Source organism: Crinia signifera, chromosome 1 (assembly GCF_055691185.1).
Source record: "Crinia signifera chromosome 1, ASM5569118v1, whole genome shotgun sequence".
Lineage (NCBI taxonomy): Eukaryota > Metazoa > Chordata > Amphibia > Anura > Myobatrachidae > Crinia > Crinia signifera.
Window position 1 is genome coordinate 129,777,552 of NC_139217.1, and position 22,010 is coordinate 129,799,561.

The following is a 22,010-nucleotide window of genomic DNA, read 5'->3' on the forward strand; positions in this document are numbered from 1 at the left end:
AAGGATAAAAATACAGGGACCCATAGACCTAATTAAATCCTATGCATAGGTTCTTGTCAAGGACTGACCGGTCTTAGTTAATGATAGTACCCGGGTACATAGGTGTAAGTGGTGCGGGACTAATATCGCTTGATATGGGGTTGTGATAAGTAGAGTTTGAGAAGCTTAACTATTTTGTGTTGGTGATAATTGTGAATAATTACTATTACTGTCATAGAGTGAATGCCTTGTTTGTAATGCATATATTGTCCGTATGTTGACCTTGTTATCTCTTGCCATACGGTGCTTACCCCGTTAAAGTTTCTAAAGCAAAAGCTGGCATCCCTTGTTGCTGGCCTAGAATAAAGCATCGATAGAGAAAGTGTGTCCTCTGGTTTGTGTAGCCATCCTATAGTAAGAGAAGACTCCCGACCGTGGACAAGGGAAGACGAGTGGGACCGGCTGCAGGAGTGCCAAGTAAGGAGGTAACCTCTTCGGTGCCTACATATGCTCTATGCATACCTCCCAACTTCTGGCCGGAGGAAATAGGGACACTCGCGCGGCGTCGCCGCGCGAGCGTCCGAAAAGGGGGCGGGGCGTATGCAAATGAGGGCGCGGCTTATGCTAATTAGCCGCGACCTCATTTTCATACGAGAATAGACGCTGTGCGCATGCGCACAGCGACTATTCTACTAGATTGGGGGGTCTCCCAACTGCCACCCCCCGCAGCGGGACAATGCCTGCCGCGGGTGGGACGTCGGGACAGGACCCGAAAATCGGGACTGTCCCGACGGAATCGTGACAGTTGGGAGGTATGTCTATGGGAGGTAGGGCACAAATTCCCTGGCACTGGTCTAGGCTCTGCCTAAAAGGGAGGGGAGGGGGGGTCGTGTTAGGGGAAAGGAGTTCCATCACCTCTCAGGGACCACTTTAAGCCCCGGTCCCGAATCCCCAGGATTGGCATCCCTAGTAATGAGTGAATAAGAATACTGTACCACACGTAGTTAAATCTGCAGCTTTATTTTGAAGGAGGTGGCTGATGGGTTTACCATCAATGATGGAACTGCAGACAGTGGCCACCACCGATTGTAGCCATTTAAGCAATAATTTAACTTTCTTTCAAATTGCCACTGCAGCGCACACATGCAGAGCTAGGCTCAGGCTGTCAGCAAGTACACTATGCGGCGCTGGCTACGCAGTAACACAAACAATGTTTTACAAACATACTACTTCTTCTCCTCCGCCGTTAGTTTACAACAGTATCCGATGGCCCACTGCGCATGCGTGCAGCAATGGTCTTCCTTCCATCCTAGAAACCTTCTATGGTAGTAATCACAATATTTATAACCATCGATGGATTTAGATTACAACAAGTCCATGGCTGACGACCATCGATGGACCGCCTACCGATAGCCATCTGTATTCTACAGTCCTGACGTTCAGCGTGCTACTGCTGCAACTCAGTGACTGACAGATCAGTGCTCGTTTATTTGTGTCTAGGTAGTAGTAGGGGAAGGATTGCCGAGTTGATCGCTCCTCACATTGAGTTGTAGTGTTTGGCTTTGATATGTCGCTTTTCCAGCTTGCGGCCCGGGCGCTGGGGAGACGGAGGCCTGCTGCTGCTTCTTCTACCTCCTCCGTAGGTATGTGTGTTATCCTGCTGACATCGGGGCGTGTTCGTATTTAGCGGTACAGCACATGGGCACGGTATACCAGGGGGGGTACCGCTTAATGTTATAGTATGGTAGCGCCTGCTGTATACTGCCTGTGACTCGTGTCCTGCCGGCTCTTTATTTATTGTTTGCGGTTTCAAAATAAATATGCATGACATTATTATTTATTATTATTTTTAATAGTGCTCTTATTTCAGTTTAAATGTGTAAGTAAAATAATTGACCTTGACTACTCTGTTAGATGGTAATGTCCTATTAGCTACGCTAGGGGGAGTGCTTTAACCGGAATAAGTAAAAACTAGGGATGGCCATCGTTGCCATTGCCATCGGTGGTTGCCATCGATGGCAATTCTGCAACAGGCCATCAATAGTGCTAAACTATGCAATGGATGACCATCGATATTTTTACATATCGATGGTCATCCATTGTGTTTGATTGATTGGCCTGTGGGCCAATCAAAGCATGGGGGCGGGGCTTCACGGGTGTCAGGGGGCGGAGCTATGCTCAGTGTCCCGACACTTTAAAAAAAAAAAAAAAGCAAAACATCGCTTTGCTGTTCCATCGATGGAGGCAAACCATCTGGTTCTCCCACATTGATGGCAAAAGTATTCGACATCGGCCATGAACCATCGATGATTTCGAATTGATGGTCGATGGCCATCCCTAGTAAAAACCGAACCTGGACAAGAGACCCCACAACGCCGACCGCACATTAAACTCTGGATTTCGGACGGAGCTTGTAGTGTCCTGTTCGGGGGTGTCTTGTAGGGATGACCATCGATGATGGTTTATGTCCTATGTTGAATAGTTTTTCCAAAAATGGGGGAGAACCAGATTGTTTCCCACCATTGATGTCAAGCTTATACAAATAGTTTAGTTTTTTTGTTTTTTCCAAGGTGTCGGGACACGGAGCATAGCTACTCCTCCGACACCTATGAAGCCTCGCCACCTTATTTTGATTGGCCCATAGACCAATCAAAGAAAATGGATGACCATTTATATGTAAGAACATCAATGGTCATCCAATTAAATAGTACTACACTATCGATGGCCAGTTGCACTTTTGCCATCGATGGCAAAGGGAATGTCTTTTGTCGGTTAGGTCTAAATTCAAGTGGGCTAAGCGACCTAGTGACGTGAGAGGGGGCGGAAAGAGGAGGAGCAAGGGCGGAACAAGGGGACCCAAACTGGTGCTCGCCAAGTTTCGGGCATGGCTCGCTTCATGGATTTTGTATTTTTTTGTGTTTAAATTTATGATGCTCTCGAATCTAGATTAACATTACATGTTGAAACTCAGAGCAAGGAACGCTCACAACATTTTGAAGTAAAGCTTACAATACTGGAGAGTCTAAATGATACTAAATAGATACAAGTTAAGACTTAAGGTGCCCACACACGCACCGATCCCGGCGTGAGTTGTGGGCTTAACTAGCACATATAGCATTGCATCGTATGCCTTGTGCATGCGATGCTATAAAAAGCTAGTACAAAAAGTATGTGCAGCACATACTTTTTGTACTGTGCGATGAGGTGCCGCGGGAGCGCGCACCCCATCGCATAGCATCGCCGGGATCGGTGCGTGTGTGGGCACCATTAGGGGGGTATTCAATCTCTCACCACGGGAAATAGTGGTGAGGCCCTATTCAATGATGTCTTTCCTGACAGTCTTGAACAGGGATCTCGGCAGAATGGGCCAGAATTTAGAAGCAGTTGGGCCTGTTCTGCCAAGAACGGCCGGGGATAGTCAAGCTCCCGGCCGCAGCTCGATGATCCACAGGTGTATCTCGCGGTCACGCCCCCTTTTTGGCGTTCGGCAGGTGGGACATTGAATCCCTCCTGCAGATTGTCAGTCGAGCCGGCCGAGAACAGGACAGGGTCACAGCTGTTCGGCCATCCCCACAGTCGTGACCCGAGATTGAATATCCCCCTTAGTGTGATAAATCTAGGTATTTTCAAAATGAAAACTGCATGACACAGGAAAAAAACTAGCCTTTAATTAATTCACAGATATACTTTTCAGAAAAACAAAACAAGCAGAGAGTACAGAACAGATTAGAGAGCAAAAGGAAGAGGAATAGAAAAAGATCAGGGCCTCCCCTCCCACAGCGCACACAGACCTAAAAAACACAAGTGACCTAATAAACATATTACTATATTGCAACCACCTACGTATGAAGAGAGTTATAATAGTCAGACTCTTTATAAACCAACCTCGGATACCATAGACCTATGAAATCATGTCTCTTCTGCTTGAAGGTTGATGTAAGGTCATCCATAACCATATACTGGTCCAGACGGGCACACCATTCGTTCATACTGGGAACAATATTGGATTTCCTGTGGACTGGGATGACTGCCTTTTAAGAGGATTCCTTGTTTCTAATACATTTATTGCTATTCTTTCAGTTTTTACTCGATCAATGTTTACTGCAAGAGCACATGATCCTTCAAAACCAGACTGGTTAAGTGTTGGCCTGGCACTCGGAACTACAGTAGGACTCTGGGTTTTGGTGAGTGTTCTACAGAATTAAAAATATTGCTAAATAATGCAACCATAATGTTATTTTATAGGCAGGGCGGATAAGTGTTCCTGCTACTAATATGACCAAAGCTATTGAGCTTGGTATGACATCACAAAATCCAATATCTTCACTATAGTATATAATTTACCCATACATACCTACAGATGTAGCCACTATTGTCTATCCTCACTGCATGGACCCACTTGCTGAGGGTGTGACTTAATATCCCAGGCTGTGACTAGTCGCAGCCCCATGTAGTTGCAGGGACACTAGTTGCGCCAGCTTTGCTGTGAATGGGCCCTGCAGCATCGCTTTCGCACAGCCAACTAGACACTGCAGACAAGAATACCAGTAATTTGCTCTATCAATATTTATTATTATTATTATTTTTTTTTAAGACCCATTTAAAGTAAAATCTCTAATTGGGGAGTGGCAATCTCCAAGCACATTCTGTCACAGAACCCCCCCCCCCCCCCCCCCTCACCACCACCACCATTCCCCTTTTTGTGTTAATGAAGGGATTTACCTAGTGTTGTTGCTGTGATTAGCTATAATATATGTAAATATTTACTAGCACTTTCCACTGCATCATTGGCCTGTCCCTTGGGCTGGATAATACTAAACGGCACTAGGCAGGGGAGGGCAGTTCAGTGGTGGGGGAGAAGCTTAGAAGAGCATTTGAAGACTGAAGAAGTCAAGGAAGTCCTGGTGGGCAGTGTCCATGCAAAAAAACTTAAAGGCTACCGCCCCTCAGGTAAAGGTGCAGTGAAATAAATTAATAAAGAAATTAGTGTTGTGTCTATATTTAAATATTTCTTTAGAGGGGGACTTGTACTATTGGGCACTTAATGCTGTGTGTGCCGGTACTTGTGGTTGCATGCAGCCTGGGGCCTGTATTCCCACTGTAATGGACAATGTTACTTTTTACATTATCACTATCAGCCCACCAGGCTTCAGGTGGTGAACTGGAGAGGGTGGACCGTACATATATTGTTTCCTGTGGGTTTCTTTTTTTTTAATAATCAGGGCCAGCTCAAATAGTTTTGGGCTGGTTAGGCTTTGGGTGGGGGACCCCCTCCCTTTTATTTGTAAGGTGGGGGACCCCCCCAGCCTTAGGCCATGTACACAAGATGAGATATCGGCTAATGGCCAATTTTGATTAGATGCACTGGAGATTTTATCTAACTAATGATAGTCTATGATCTAGTTAAAATTGCCTTGCCTCCACAGTCTATCTATGCTAGGTGATACTGACTTAGTGTCGGTATCTAAAGGGCGCTTTTCAGGTGCGATGCGCACATCGATTTGTCTGAGTTATTGTGTTTCTGTGCAGGGTAAATACTGGCTGCATTATTTTTACACTGCAATTTAGATTTCAGTTTCAACACACCCCACCCAAATTTAACACTCTCTGCAAATGTTACATCTGCGCCTCCTGCAGTGCACATGGTTTTGCCCATTTTCCAAACAAATTTGGACTGCAATCAGACCTGTATAAGGCCATTGTGTGCTGTTTGTACTAGATGTGATATGATCTAGTACATAAAGTACGGAGAACATTGCTCCGTGTATGGGCACCTGAAGCAAGGAAACACTGGGAGATTTTGGCTAACCATCTAGATTTTGACTATCTAGTCAAAATCTCACCATGTGTACACCCCTTTAAGCTGCATACACATGGGGCAATTTCAGCCCTATTTCTAATCAATCGGACTAGATCACTTAGAAATGGAGCACAGATTGCTCTGTGTGTATGCCTTGCAGCGATGGCAATCCGCAGTCCAACACGTTGCTATTGCCCGCAGAGAAAGACAGTGCTTGCACTGTCTTTCGTGCTAGATCATGGGGTTTTGCCTCCGTGCGATCGCTCAGTACACAGCATTGTGGGGTGGATCGCTAGTGCTGCGCGATGTGCTGAGTGATCGTGTTTAAGACAGTCGTTCAGCAGGAGTCGCCCTGTATGTTCGAGGCTGAACTCTTAGGGCAGTATTCAACAAGAATAATTCTCCGTGCATGGCGAGAGATTTTTTCTCTCGCCATGCACTCGCCCTGTTCCGGAGGGCTCACTGCCACTCCTGCTCCCATTATTCAGTGTGGTTAAGACTCGCCGCCACTCGAGCAGGGAGCTGGCAGGTAGCCGGGGGACAGTGGCAGACAAGGAGATTAAAGTCTCCCTGGCTGCCCCAGAACATATGTGGAGGGGAGGTGGGCTCCCCGGGACCCAGGCAGCACAAGCTGCCCCCCCTATAGCCAGCGGGGGACCCAGTATTCACTGCACCCGATCGTGCATATGTAATGATCGGATGCAGTGAATATATGAATATTTAATGAGCAGCTCGAGAACTCCGGCCCCCTGCTGTGCTCTGTGTAAAAAAAAATATATATATATATTTTTTTTTATTAAATATATATTCATGTGCTATAAGCACATGAATAAAAATAACATGCCCCTTCACAGAAAAAAAATCCAAAAAAAAAAAAAACCTTTTTAGTTTAAAAGTTCACATTCCAGTTCTCCATGAAAAGATGGAGAATTGCTACACGGAGAGACACAGCGAAAATCACTTAAAAAGATGGCGAAAATATCACATTGAATAGGGTGGTTCACTTTTGGAGAGCAAAATGCTCCTTCCAACGCGAAAATAGCACAAACTCGCCATAAAACAAGGCGAATTTTTCTCATTGAATACTGCCCTATGCCACCAATTATTTCCTGTGCCTTTTATTTTAATAATTATTTGTTATTTACAGCTTATCAAGCAACACAACAATGATGTGGCTGAGTATAAACGAAGAAATGGATTGCAGTGAAACAATGATCTTCTCATATACTATATTGTAAGTAAAGTATATTGGACTGGGAACTTGTCATCATCAGGCAATGTGCCTTGTTTTGTTTGGTGCCAGCCTAGCCTGGTGCTTGCTTTGCTTATAAGACAAATAACTATTGATTTTATAAATAGAAACAATTAAATTTAATGGATTGAAATTAGTTTTCCTTATAAATTATAGTAATCATCTAAGCCAGTGATGGCTAACCTTGACACTCCAGCTGTTGTTGAACTACACATCCCATCATGCTCTTCTACAGTGTTGCTATTTGGACGGTACTTGTGTATTATCTGGGTGCCCGATTTTTTTTTTTTTCATCGCATGCCACTACTTAAGGCATGCGATGCGATTTTTCATTGTATAGTCACCCATGGGTGATTTCATAACCCCACTATCCAACTACGCATGGAGTTGATTTTATATAGTGTGACGAGCCCCGCGGATTACTTTACATGTATTCTGCGTCCCCTCGCGGGGCTCGCACTCGCCACACTATTATGCCGCTTACATAGAGAGGCATGGTCCTTTGACATATACAGTACATTCTTCATTGTTAACCCTTTTGAGTGCCAACATCTCTGAGAGATGTGTGAAATATCTGCTAAAAATGCCAGTGTCACTCACACTTGTTATATAATAATATTATATAATATATTTAAATAAGAAATGTTTAAAAATAGATTATATTTCCTTTATAAAGTAAACATTACAGGTCATTTTGATGAATAAAAATGTTTGCTTGCCAATTTTCACACCTGTGTTAAAAATTTCAATTGGCGCTCAAAGGGTTAAGAAAACCCAATTGGCTGTCTTGGTAACACAAATTCTTAGGTCTACACAAATTCGAGTACATTTAAAGGAACATTTCTGTGGTGTCTCATTAGGGGGCGCATTGATCAACATAATGCGATGCTGGCGCAGTGACATCGCATTGCGGTGATGAGTTACACCACCTGGATGTATCATTAGAAGGGCGCAGGGACAGGGCTCTGAAAGGAGCCCGTCCCTGCGAAGCCCTGACCCGGAAGCCGGGGGGTCTGCGCATGCGCGGTTATGCTCTGACCCCCGCCGACCCCTCTGATCGCACTGCCCCGCTTGGCAGTGCGATCCCGCAGCCATAGGCTACAATGGGCTATCGCCATCCCAGGGATGCGAAGCCGAGCTGCCCGATGTTATTCGCATCCCCATAGAAACCTATGGGGGATGCGGCCGGTGGCGGTGCAGGGGGGATCGCAGCAGGGATCAGAGATTCCTGCTGCGGTCCTCCTTTTGATACATTTAGGAGATACTTAATATTTGTGGCTAAACCACGAAAACGGGTGTTCGGGGATTTAGCCGCAAATATGGTTTGATAAATGGGCCCCTAGGTATGTTAGCTATGGTAAGTTGTATTTACATTAAGGTGAATTTACAGTGAAAATAGAATTATAGGCTGAAATAAAACTACCTATACATTTATTTATTTTTCTTAATGCTACAGTATTCCCTGGTCATTAAGTATTAATGCTTTTTTGTATAACATAATTGAGCCCTATGTTTTTCTTTCAGATGGACTATGCCATTTTATTGACATGGTGGATTCCTGTATACTTTAAAGTACCGAAGTGAAAATATATTTTCCCTTGTGAAATTAAACTATCTCCATTATTGTAAATATTTTCTTGACTTATTTAATATTTAAATTTTTTATAAGTTGAATTTTCATTTAATTTGCTGTGATCTGCTGTGCAGGTGTGCCACAGGTCGGTGGTCTAGTCTCAAATTAATGATCTATGGTGCATGTGATAAACAGAAGTGGTACTGGTGGCTGCCAATTATGATTTATGACAAACTCCACCACATTAAATGTAAAGATGGTGCGTAAGCACAACTTACTTAATTTCATAATTTTGACTGATTATTGCATGTTGACATAGTGATGTCATGATTTCAAAAGGTTTGGGAACCACCGCTATAGGCCACTGTAGCATAAGCATTCTTATAGTATGTACACAGTATTTACAGTATTCACAAAGAACGTTAAATAGATGCTGTGCCTTTATGTATTTAATTCTGATATAGGGGTATATTCAATGCTGGGAGCGAGCTGTGAGAACAAGCAAGGCTGCCTGCTCGCTGTCACAGCTCGTAGGGTCAGTATTCAACTGACCCCCTGCATACGCTGTTTCCCCCTCACTCCATTTTTGGAGTGAGGGGGATTCGGTGTATATGGCCGCTGAAACAGCGAGACACATGGCTAAATGCAGTGAGCCTCTCTGTTTGGGGGAATCTTCGCTATCCTCTGACATCGAGGATTTCCCTGCAGCATTGAATACGATGAGCGGCCGGCGTGGGGGTTAAACAGCGAGGATCGCTTGTTTTCTGCAATTCCTGACATTTAATCCCCTCGCCGTCCGCATTGAATATGGGCTATAGTATCAGTCACTGATTTACAGCAGATTATATGGTAGGGCACAATTAATTACATTTACTTGTCTCCCAATTCAATATATGTCACACCGCTGGGCCCCAATTGATATGATGCACACAGCACAGCTTCCTTCCCCCAAGCAGACACTGGAGAAGAGAATAGTACCCCAACCATGAAAATAACTATAGAGGAGAGTGTTGGTGTAAAAAAAAAATAATGCAGCCGGTCTGAGCTTATTAGATGATGCAGTTGAGGATCCATGATACATTGGGAGAAGCTTGCAGCTGTTTCAGCAGACAGATGTTACCATGCATCATATTATTTTATGTCATCTCTCTGCGGGATCCAATGAACATCTGCTCCTGCACCGTGACCGGAAGTGTTCAGCTACCCCAGGGATCGCACTCCTGCTTCATTGTGATGGCAGTCTGCTGCAGCAGGGAGACTGACTGGACTGCAGCCAGCCACACACGTTTAGCATCTTTCATGAGTAGAAGGTACTATAGGTTGGCATGTAGCTATATACTCACATTACAGGTACGCCCTGTATACGCCTATAACCACCTCTGGTGGAGCACAGCTGTTTAACAATTACCTTTTATTAGTACCTGCCACTTCTCAAACCTTGTTGCTAGCACTAAAATCTGTTGCCATGGAGACCTGGCACCAGGGATTTAATCAAAAGAAAATACTAAGATTCCAACGTGCTCATAAACTAGATGCCACTTGTAAAAAAAACAACACTACTGATATCCTTAAAACAAACTGTACACAAGTAAAATTAAATAGTGTTCAGTCATGTTCTGAAATAAAATATGAAAAGCTCACTTGAATATTAAGGACCCCCAGTGACACAGAGACACCTTGACGTACGGCCTGGGGGCTTAGCCCTATATCTGCAGATATATGCAACCAAGATCTCTGTATATCTGATTATTATGTGTATATTTCTCACTGTGTGCAATTGCATACCTCCCAACCGTCCCGGATTCGGCGGGACATTCACGATTTACGGCCGATGTCCCGTCGTCCCGGTACTGCTTACCGCAGTCCCGAGACGGTTGGGAGATATAAACCACGATAATATTACGACGAGCGGCGAAAACGGGGGCGTGGCCGGATTTCGCGTCACCCCGCGAGGCCACCCCCCTTTTATCGAGGCCACGCCCCCTTTTCGGGAGCGCGCACGGCATCGCCGCGCGAACGTCCCGACCTCCCAACTTCAAAAGTTGGGAGGTATGAAATTGGGATACAAAATGTTTTTTTTCCTAACCAGAATTACCCCTCCCTTTTGGTACCTGAGTGACATTACCTCCTATTGAGCAGCTTTCCAAAAAAATGTGTTGTGTACTATCCTGGTGACACAGCTCAACCTTGGGGAGCCAGGCACCTATGCTAAAGCTTTCAAGGGGCAAGCTCCCCCCTTCTGCATCCCAGGAGGATTCCTCAGTTCAACTTCCAGAGCACACTAGATTACATGAACTCAGTACAATGCCTGAACATATGAATATGCACAATCAAATTTTTTTTTTTTTTTTACGCAATCAGTGTTTATTATGATAAAACAACATACATACATTGTAGTATAAACATTTTCATTTGGACTACATAGAGTGCTTAAATATGTCAGAGTTAAGTAGCAAGCAGTCCATATTTTAGTCGTTGACAACTTTCTGAATTAAAATTTTTAAACTGAAAAAATAGCACACTTTAGTGTAAAAAACATTAAGCAGAAAAATAATACAGTAATAGAAAAAGGTGGTGAGAGAGAGGGAAGGATGATGGGGAGGCGGGGGTAGCGGGGAGAGGCAGAGCTCTGCCAGCGTCGTTTATGGTTGTGGGGCAAGTGTCAATGGAGGAGTACCAGCATATGATGCATATTCATGGCTTTCTTTAAAGTTGAGCCAGGGAGACCAGGTGGTAGTAAAGGTATTAGAGGGGGGTTTGGAGGAAGAGGAGGATGTGAGATCTTCCATAAGCATATATCGGTCTATCCTATGGAGCCAGTGAGAGATTGGGGGCTGTGTTTGGGTTCTCCAAAAACAGGGGATAGTTGCTCTTGCTGCGTTCATTAAATGTCGGAGGAGAGATTTCTTAAACACTGATATAGGGATCTCCATATAGTTAAGCAACCAAAACTCGGAGGTGTGTGGTAGAGGGGTGCCAGTGATTTGTATAGATAGCCTCCTGATTTTCGTCCAATACTCAGACAGTTCGGGGCATTGCCACCAGATGTGTAGAGGGGAGCCTTGAGCTCGTTGACATCGCCAACATGTGTCGGGGATGGTAGGGAACATCCGGTGAACTTGCACCGGACATCTGTACCACCTTGAGAGGATCTTGTATTGGGTCTCAAGGATCTGGGTCGAGGACGAGCTGGCAAATGTATATTGGAATATGGAGGGCCACTGGTCATCTGGTATGACGGTTGCTAACTCCGACTGCCATGCCTTGACAAAGGGGGGTAGTTCAGGTAACAGGGCTTCTACGCAAATTTGATAAATTACAGATACCAGGTGTTTAGGTGGAGCGTCATCTAAGCATATTTGTTCGAATCTGGTTGGGATCCCTCTAGGTGGGGAGGTATGGGAGGGTTGGATGTAGTGTCGGAACTGTAGGAATGCCCAGAACGAACTTACAGGGATGGAGTACGTCAGTTGAAGGTCGGAGAAAGGGCGAAGGCCTGAATTTGATAATAAATGGGAGACGCGGGAGATTCCAGCTACGGACCAGGTCGTCAGGGATGGGGCGGCGAGGCCGGCTGGGAAGTCTGGATTTCCGAAGAGGGGTGTGGGAAGGGATAGTCCAGGACTAAAAAGTGAGTGAGGTTTGAGTTTATGCCAGCATTTCAGAGTGGGACTCAATGTAGGGTGTGGTGTTCGGGGCATAGTGGAGGTCCAGGGAAGTATATGCACTGGTAGTCCAGTTGTATAATTTAAGATGTGGATCCATTGTTTAGTGGAGGGGGTTCTGGACATCTCTACTATTCTCGCTCCATGTAATGCATAATAGTCGTGTAAGAATTGAGGGAGTTGCAATCCTCCTCTTGCTCTGCTATTAACTATAGTCGCTTGGGAGAGACGAGCTTTGCTGGTTCCCCAGATAATTTTCCCTATTAGGCTCTGCAGAGATTTGAAGTATGAGGTAGGAATTGTAATCGGTAGGGTCTGAAGAAGGTATAGCACTTTAGGAAGAATATTCATTTTTACTGTATTAATCCTACCAAACCAGGAGAGTTTCAGAGGGGACCATCTCTGGAGGTCCGCTTTTAATTTAGTCATAAGTGGGAGGAAATTAAGTTTGAAGAGGTCATTAAGGTTGGGAGATAGTAAGACTCCCAGATATTTAATATGGGAGGGATGCCAGACAAATTGGTAAGAACCCCTAAGACCCTCCACACTGCTGGCAGGAGTAGAAATGTTCAGGGCAATTGATTTGGAGTAATTTATTTTGAAGTTAGATAACAGGCTAAACCTTTGAAATTCCTTCATAAGAGCGGGCAGGGTGGTCACGGGCTCGGTCAGTGTGGCGAGGAGGTCATCGGCGAATAATGCCAATTTGTATTCGCGGTCACCCACCTGTATTCCTTTAATGTCTCAATATGCACAATCAAATTGTATAACCATTATAACATGACAACACATGAAAACGGTATAACTTACTGAGCATAAGGGAGGGATCGCTGTGTCACCAGGATAGTATCCGAGAAAGGGATTTGAACGGTATGTTCTTACAAAAATCCATTTTTCTCTTTCAACCTATCCTGGTGACACAGCTCAACCTTGGGACGTTCAAGAGCCGGTCCTTTGGGAGGGTACGCTCAGGTCTGCAGTTCCCATCACTGCTCACCCGAATGAGGTGTCCTCCGAGGCAAACTCATGGAATTTGGAAAATGTGTGAACAGATGACCAAGTGGCAGCCCTGCCTACTTGTTCTGCCGTAGCTCAGTGGCGCATCGCCCCTGAGATTAAATGCCTATTTAACAGCCAAAATCAAGTCCTCTATACCAGGGACAGACATTTCTACATCTTCCCTCTGGTTCCAGTACCACTCTCTGTTGAGGTCCGTCCTGCATTGTTTGTAACAACGCCGGCTCCCCTTGAGAAAGGGGGATAGAACCATGACTGCAGAGAGGATGACAATGTTTAGGATATTTTACCAACTCATCTCTCTGTTTAACACCTGCACTAAAGCAGTAACAGACTTGCCCAGAGTAGCAGCCCATGCAGGTTTAGGCTCTACTCCCCTCTGAGCATGTGCTCCACTATGTACAGCATTACACACAGGACAAAATTCCGTTTGTGTCCTCTGCTCAGGGGTTAAATTTAGCCCACATATTCTGTAGCAATTTAACATGGCCCGCAATATCTCCCCTTAACCAGCAGGAAGCACAGGGGAGTATCATGGGAAAGCACAGGGGAGTATCTTGCACAGGGTCCCACAGAGGTCGCTCTTAATATGGCATGGAGTCCTACTTTTCCTGCTTATTTCCTCTGTTATTTACAAAAAATATTTTTGGTATTTCCTCAATTTTGCGGCTACTGCTTACGCTACGGAACTTACGTAGTGTACGGTGAGCCGCAAGGGTTATTGTCGGGGTCCATGCCACCCTCCTGTGTCCACGCCACCATCTATTTATTACCTTTAGTAAAGTTGTGGCAATCAAAGTGGAGCAAAGTGAGCCAGTGAGCCCAAAGCATGGCAAGCGGAGTGAGCCTGTGAGGGGACAATCGCGATTCGCATATCGGCTAACGTAACTGGCATAAGCAGTGGCCGCAAAGCTTAGGAAGTACCATATTTTTCTCCGCTAAAAGCTGCTATGAAAAAAAAAAAACTAAAAATAATTATAATAAGTGGGTTCATGGAAAAATGAATGTAGATATTTGCCATTTAAAAGAGGTTTCAGTACTTATGTATTATCTGGACTCCCATGTTAAATGCACCCCATTTTTTCATACCCCTACTATCCAACTACGCATGGAGTTGAATTTATATAGTGTGGCGAGCCACCGTGCCCGATGCGTGGTGAGCGCAGCGTGCCCCGCGAGGGGACGCGGTCTCATAAGAAAAACGGGAGTCCAGATATTACATAAGTACCGAGGTTTCATTTACTCAATATCAAATTATTGAGGAGCAAAATACTTCAACATTAATTTCTACCCGGTAATTTGCCATTGAACACAGGTATTTCTTCTGACCCAGGAAATTACCAGGGTTGAGGACCCGGGTTAACCTTTTCAAAGAGAAGAAATACCTGTGTTTTATACCCATTTTACACATAAAAGACATGTTGCACCCAGGTTTTTGGACCCGCTTTTGATCCCTTTTACATCTGCATCCAGGCTGGCATTATGTTGGGCAGGTGACGTCACTGTAGGTGGGAATGAGCCATGCTCCCAGCGCTGATTTTCCATTTCTCGGTTTACACTGCACCGCAATCCGGGTTTGAAATTTGCCAGGTAATTAGGGCTGGTGTAAAAGGAATATCATTCAGCAAAATACCGGGTAGAAATTTTTAACCAGGTAATTTGCTTTTATTCGAAGGAGGGGGTAGGCTGGGTCCGTCCCCGGCATTCCAATGGCTATATGTCCTGTGGCCCAGCCGAGCAGCCGCAGCCCTGGGTAGCGGAGGTTGTAAGAAAAAACTTAAAATTGAAAAAATTGCCCGAAGCAGCCAATCAGCTTCTGTCGTTAGCTGATTTGTTGTTGGTTGGGTAACGTCTCCCCTTGGTGTGCTGCTGCGTACGTGCGGCGAGCGGGTGTGCGTGCTGACTGTACACAGCTCTATGTCCGCCTCCTACTAGTAGTGACCTTGGCAGCGGCTGCCTGCAGAGCGCGGAGGAAGCCGGCGTTTCCTGGGTGCTCATCAACATTCCCAAGATACGGTGACAGCAACGTCACCTGAGCCCTGCCCGCAGCAGGTGTCCCTTACTACTACCGTCACGCTGCAGCAAACATGCAATGCCAATGTACGCACAGCGCATGTGCACTGCAGGTTGGCCGGTGCTGCCTGATAGTAGGACATTCTTTCGAGGGAGGATGAATTGAGGATCCGGCCCCCTCTGACGTCACATACCCTGTCAGGTCATAGGCCCCTCCTACAGATTAAGAGAGAGGATCCCCGTGCTGCCGCCGCCTGCGCCGTGACTGCTGTCCTTCTCACAGTGCACTGACCCCGGGAGCAGCCGCCAGCACCATGTACCTGTGCCGCAGCCTCTGGCAGAGACTGGCCCCGCTAACCCAGCGCGGCGCCGCCACCCTCCTCCGCAACGGTGAGCGCCGCACTGCCACTTCCCCATAGTCCGTGTCCGGGCAGCGAGCCGGCGTGGCACCCCGTGCCTGCTGCCCCCCATTGGCGATGTCACATGTACTACAGCGTGTGGCCCTGTTTTGTGGAGAGTTCAGTCCCGTGTGCATAGTAATGTCCCGCAATCACCTGTGCTGTGCGGGGAGGCAGAGTATGGTCACTTGGAGGTCACCCGCTGCGGGCACTAATTCCCCCACCCCCCTCTCCTTTGCACAGAGCGGTGTAGCACTGCAGCACTAATCATCAGGCTGTCAAATATGACATAGCTGCACAGCCTCCTGCCAGTGTACAATAGGGGCTTCCTGCGGCATAGCTGCTGTGTGTTTGTGTAGTGATAGGCCCGGGGTAGCACAGCCACAAAGGAGGTATAATTAGTATATGGGGAAAGCCGTTTATGATGTAGAGAGGAGACCTGAAGGTCACAGCAGTGAGGAGGAAATAGAGATCACATGCAGCCTGGCCTACTACTAACATTACATTGTTGTGTCCCCATTATGTGTAGAGGTGTGTGTCTCCCCTGCAGCAGTGTGTTCCCTGTGTGTCTGCAGGGCAGCAGGCCTATAGAGAAGACCTTTATTATCTTGGTATATCCTGGGAGGATAATTATTATTATTGTACAAATAAGTTTCAGGTGTTAATTATAAATATATTCAATATGTTGGAGCTGCAGCTTACACGCATCTAACACACAAGTTCATGTGCATGCCCTCGCTTTCTGTGCAGGCCTCTATAATGCAGTGTCTGGTTCCTATCAGTGCGCCTGCTGGAGCATGCTATCCTGTCAGTATGATTTAATTTACACCTCATCACCCTGCTTGTGGAATGTTCTAGTTAGATTTTCATACTTGTCGTTCGCATGGTTGTTTTTGTATAATACTGCATCCCTCATTGTATTAATTACATGTTAGTATCACAGATTAATTACTAATAGGGAAACTAATTGGTATATAACTATTTTCAAATCAACCTTTTTATTAAGTATAATGTTTTAGTGCAAAGTTTGTGATGTTATCACACAGCCCTTCTGTAAAGTACATTATCATATAATCAAGCATTATTATTTTAATATGTGACCTTTGTGTCAATCTCTTATTGTCCGGACGCTAACAAGAAAGCCGTCCATTCTAAATGATTGTGTGTTTTAGTGGATTATGCTTTGATGCACAGGAAACCTTTTATCATTTAACATATCAGGCCAGTTATCTGTTGGTTGATGGACTCAATATATAGAGAACTCGATCAGCCAGTGGACAATTTTGTTTAAATGCCTAAATAGTTTTTGCAGAGGTGTCTGCCATCATTTGATAGTGCCTAGCTCGTCCCCATATGGTCGCATACATGTGGTCAAATGGTCGACAAGTCAATTCCTGAAAAGATTGGCATGGATTTATTTTATTTTTACTGTTTTGATACTTTACCATCCGCATGAACTGGGAAAAGTTACGTGTGCTGAGTCAGCAAGGTACTGAAGCATGATTTGTGAAGCTGTACACTAATCTCGGTTCTATGAGCTGAATCTACAACTTGACACAAAAAACATACATCAAACTTTGCTTGTATCGACTGTCTGTTGAACTTGTCCATGTTGACCATTTGGAGTTGACCTACAGTAGATATTGTCCAACTTTTGAATGATCATTTATGCTACAGGTTCTCATAATCGGCACTCAAACTCACATGTGCATGTTTGCAGGTCTCCACGCAGAGACAAGTGAAACCATTCGCTCCACCTGTGGACCCTTTTTTTTTTTCTTTTTCTTTTTTTTAAATGTATTTAAACCAATAACAGGGGTCCTGAAAACCGGGTTAGAGAACCTATGCTTTATACCATAACTACCTAAAAATACAGAAAAAAATTATCTAAAAATGCAGTAGTAGCAGGAATTAGTGAAACAAATAACTATATAGTATATGTATCTGAAGGTTAACTAGAAAACATACCATGTTTTGGAACCATATACAAGTACAAGGTGGGTTTTCTAAAGAAGGCACATAAATATTTAGGGGTCGATTTCAAAAAGGGGTGCAGCTGCTGGAGCTCCATGATGGGCCCCGGCATTCTCCAAATTAGCATTGCGCTGACTACCGTAACTCCCAAGAGCTTCCTCCTGGCGCTATTCACTGTGTACCGTATTGAGTAAACCCTTAGAAATTTGAATGGTCATTTAAGTGCTCTGGGACATTGATTTATTTGCTGGATTTGTAATGTCAAGTTGTAGAGCAGTATTTAATTTACTGTTTCGAGTTGTCTTTTCCCTTTTTGAACTATGTTATCTTACTTTACACATCTGATGTTACTAATGTGAACTGCAATAACAACTTAAACACATTACATCTGTTGTGCTTTATGTGAGTATACTGATTGTATATGGTCGTTCAATCGACACTATTAAGGACATACATTGGGTTGACCACTGAAGGTTTAAATCAGTGGTTCTCAATCTCTGTCCTCAAGGACCCCCAACAGTGCACATTTTCCAGGTCACCTGGCAGGTGAACAGGTGCACTCATTAGTCACTGATACATTTAAAAATTCACAGTTGGAGCTAATTATTTCACCTTTGATTGTGTGTGGAGACCTGGAGAACGTGCACTGTTGGGGGGGGTCCTTGAGGACTGAGGTTGAGAACCACTGGTTTACACAAGCATATGTTTGACATTGGGAAGGTCAACATGGGTTTTTCACCTCTTCCTTTTTTTTTTTTTGAGCCGACAGGCAATTATTTCATGCCCTGTCATCCACAAGGGTGTAGGAGGGAGAATATAATAGTGTGCCGAGTCCGAAGCAGGACATGCCATGCGAGGAAACACGGTGCACTTTTTCGTTGTCCGTGTTGACATTCATGACAAAAAATGAAAAACCCATGTCAACCTAATGCTTGTGCCCACATTTTGACTGTCGAGCTTTGGCATGACCTTTTCTATGTGTTGACCTTCAGTGGTCGACACAATGTAAAATCGGGTCCATCGCATGTAGGTTGACCTTAATTTGGGTGATATATACAGACAATGTTTTTAGTTGTCGATCGTCTGCTGACCACACATCAGACCAACTTTCCTCCAACCTACCAACTAGTTGGTTGGACTGAAAATCTGGTACTGTATGGGAGCAAATGCCAATAAGCAATTTGCTCACAAACTCAGGAGAATGGACAAAAACATTCAGTGACATGGTTTAAATCCAATAGGTCCAACTACAGTACATTGTCTGAGTGACGGTTATTGTCCATTTTCAGATCTGGGAAACAGATGACTTAATTACAAATTACATTTGCTCCTATCCAGTACCAGGTATCCTATCCAACCAACCGGTACGCGTCCTCCGACCTTTTCATACCCGCACTATCCATGTCGGCGTGGAGTTGATTTTATATAGTGCAGCGAGCCACGAGCCCGAAGCGAGGGGACGCGCATTACTTCTGATGTATTACGCGTCCCCTCGCTGCGTTTGCCACAGTATATTAAATCAACAAGTACCCCATTTCTTTCTGTTTTTCGTTGTTTGGTAGAAGATAATTAGTTTGGATGCAAAGCCTACTTGAGTTTATTTGGTGAAGAAACATCAATGTTTCTCTTTCGTCTATCCTGGTGACACAGCTAACCTTGGGATGTAGGAGGGTCCGCAGGAGCCAAGGCATCTATGCTGAAGTCTTTGGACGCAGGCTCCTCCCTTCTGCATCCCATCATGCTTCAGTTTGTTTTAGGTGCCCACAGGAGTGGGTGCTATGCTGATCGGCTGCAGCTGGTTTTTTCTTTGAATTTTTTGAAGATAGAGTAGCTAGGGGTTTATTATGTTAATTCACTAGTTAGTGCAGGTTTTTTCCAGTGTTACTTCTGACAAGAAGTTTGCACACAGTGGGGCAGATGTATTAAGCCTGGCGAGGAGATAAACTGGAGATAAAGTTGAGATAAAGTGGAAGGAGATAATGCACCAGCCAATCAGCTGTGTTTGAAATATGTCAGTTAGGAGTTGATTGGCTTGTGCGTTATCTTCTTCCACCTTATCTCAAATTTATCTCGTTTATCTCTTCGCCAGCCTTAATACATCTGCCCCACTGAGAGCAGCAGAGGCTGACAGAAGCTCGTCCTGTCAGCTCTCTGTGTGCAGAGGGACGCTGTCTGCTCCTTCTGCACTGCGCTTAACCTCAGGCTCTGTGATGTTTTCCTGGGCTCTGGGGGTGTCCAGAACAGGCTCCCTGCTTAGGGGGGATCGTGGGGCACTGACCCCCGCGATGGCGGTTGCCATCTTGGAAGGGCTTATAGACTGATATCCCACTGTGGGAGGTGAAGTACATTACAGGAGTCAAGCACTGCTGGACAACTCCAAGTGGACCCAGAGAGAAGGGGAGGCACTGGAGGTGAGGAGAAACACTTGTGGGAGCGGCTAAAGGGGGAAAGGTGCCTAAAAAAGGCTGTACTTCCCCCGCTGAAGCAGAGACTTGGTCTCTTTCTGCTCTGTGTGCTGGCGCCATTTTCTCTCCAAGCTGCGAAGCTGAAGCAAGTCTTTTCATTCACAGTACAGAGAGTGAAGTTTCTCCTGGGCAGCGATTTCCCCCGCTGATCGCTGAGTGTCACTGGCAGCAAAAAGCAGACAGATAAGTACACGGTTACATGATTCTGTGCTTTGTCTGACATTTTGCACCGTGTATTAGACATGACTGAAGGGTGTAATGCTGCTGCCTTGGGGGAGGGAGCGCGTGCCATGTTACTTAATTTAACCTCACAAAACTTGCAGTTAACATGTGAACAGATGAATCAAGGGGATTTGGGCCCTTCATGTGAGTCTGTACCCAGTGGAGCACAAGCCCAGAGGTCTGAGCAGTCTGAACCTGCGTGGGCTGCTGCTTTGGGGAGGTCCATGAATGCCTTGGTAGAGGCATTAAACAGGAAGATTATAACTTAGTGAAGTCTCCTGGCCATATTTCTTCCTCCCAAATTTATATGGCCTCCATTACCCCATCTCAGGGGGATCCTGTATTATTGCAGGACACTGCACAAGGGATTCATAAGATGAACTCTTTTACAGTTTGCCAAGTCCTCTGAGATTATTTCTCCTAGACAGCCAGTTTCTACACCCCCTCTTTTGCATTTGGATTCCGAAGAAGAGGATCTGTGTGAGGAGAATTTGTGCTGGGACCAGAGGGAAGAGGCTGAAGCTTCTGTCCCTGGTATTGAGGATTTGATTATTGCTGTAAAACAGACATTACATTTGTCTGAGGAAGACAGGGTGCCTGCACACTGTGTTTAAGAAAATTTGCCGAGACTCTGTGACTTTTCACTTGCATGAGGGTATGGTTTCCTTGCTGGGAGAAGCATGGAAGGCTCCTGACAAAAAATTAATTATGTCTAAGAGGTTTGCTAATATGTACCCCATGCCTGAGGTACATGTGAAACTATGGGAAAAGGTTCCCTTGGCACCTGTAGCTAGATTGTCCAATGCCAAGGCTTTGCCTGTTCAGGGTGCTGTGGCCTTTAAGGATCCAGTGGGACAAAGGGGGAAGGATGCCCTAAGGTGGCTTTTGAAGGAGTGGGTTTCACACTTCGTACCATTATTGCCTCTTCCTGGGTTTCCAAGGCAATGATTAAGTGGGCTGAAGCCTTAGGGAGTCAGCTGCAGCCTGATTCAGAGGCTTTTACACTGGCTGAAAATGTGCTGCAGAGTACAATTGTGAGGCTAGGGAAGAGGTCGCTAGGATGGCGTCTAAGGTTTCCGCCAAGACTGTATCAGCGAGGAGAGCCCTTTGGCTAAAGGCCTGGGAAGCAGACAGCGAATCTAAGAAGTCGCATGAAGCTTTGGCTTTTTGGGGCAGAGCTTGATTCCATTATAAAGCAGGCTACAGGAGGGTAGAGTACTTTTCTTCCCACTACATCTAAGACTGCAGGATCTAAATTTGGAGCTTTTAAGCCTTCCTTTCGCTCCTCCTCTGAGCGTCCAACAGAGGACAGACAGGAAGAGGTAGGTTCCCAGCCAGTAAAGGGAGAGCCCCCAAATCCCGATTTAGGGCCTTTACTAAGAAACATGTGGCCATAGGAGAGGATAAGTCCTCTGCATGATGTGGCGGAGACTCCCCGTTCTGGCCTCAGAGTGGGGGGGTCGCATCCTGGGGTTTATTCCATTGTTTCCAGGGACTACCAGATAAATCTCAGGGGGTTACCCCCAAGAAGATTTCTTCCTACCCCTTTGCCACGGGAGGATCGGGTGCGGACTGCTCTTTTGGGGCAGCATCGTCTCTCATAGACAAAGGGGTAGTGGTCCCAGTACCTCAGGAGGAAAGGAAGAAAGGAC

The 22,010-nt window shown here is 45.4% G+C and overlaps 2 protein-coding genes across 2 annotated transcripts in view; both read left to right on the forward strand.

Moving 5' to 3' along the window:
- The first annotated feature begins 1,369 nt into the window (after window positions 1–1,369).
- On the forward strand, window positions 1,370–8,661 carry NDUFC1 (NADH:ubiquinone oxidoreductase subunit C1). Its single transcript, XM_083157263.1, has 4 exons — window positions 1,370–1,622; window positions 4,060–4,163; window positions 6,927–7,013; window positions 8,556–8,661. The coding sequence occupies exons 1-3, from the start codon at window positions 1,547–1,549 to the stop codon at window positions 6,984–6,986; spliced, it is 240 nt and encodes a 79-aa protein (XP_083013389.1). The 5' UTR covers window positions 1,370–1,546; the 3' UTR covers window positions 6,987–7,013; window positions 8,556–8,661.
- Window positions 8,662–15,412: 6,751 nt separating this feature from the next.
- Window positions 15,413–22,010, forward strand: part of MGARP (mitochondria localized glutamic acid rich protein) — a 42,364-nt gene continuing 35,766 nt past the window's right edge. The window contains exon 1 of the mRNA XM_083170623.1: window positions 15,413–15,689. Coding sequence (XP_083026749.1) covers window positions 15,614–15,689 — 76 coding nt within the window. The 5' untranslated portion in view covers window positions 15,413–15,613. The remainder of the gene's footprint in view (window positions 15,690–22,010) is intronic.

Excerpts from the sequence above, each read along its gene's own strand:
- NDUFC1 (XM_083157263.1), top strand. The coding sequence starts at position 1,547 with ATGTCGCTTTTCCAGCTTGCGGCCCGGGCGCTGGGGAGACGGAGGCCT. Across the intron at positions 1,623-4,059 it reads TTCTTCTACCTCCTCCGTAG|TTTTTACTCGATCAATGTTT; the intron begins GTATGTGTGTTA and ends CTATTCTTTCAG. Across the intron at positions 4,164-6,926 it reads CAGTAGGACTCTGGGTTTTG|CTTATCAAGCAACACAACAA; the intron begins GTGAGTGTTCTA and ends TGTTATTTACAG.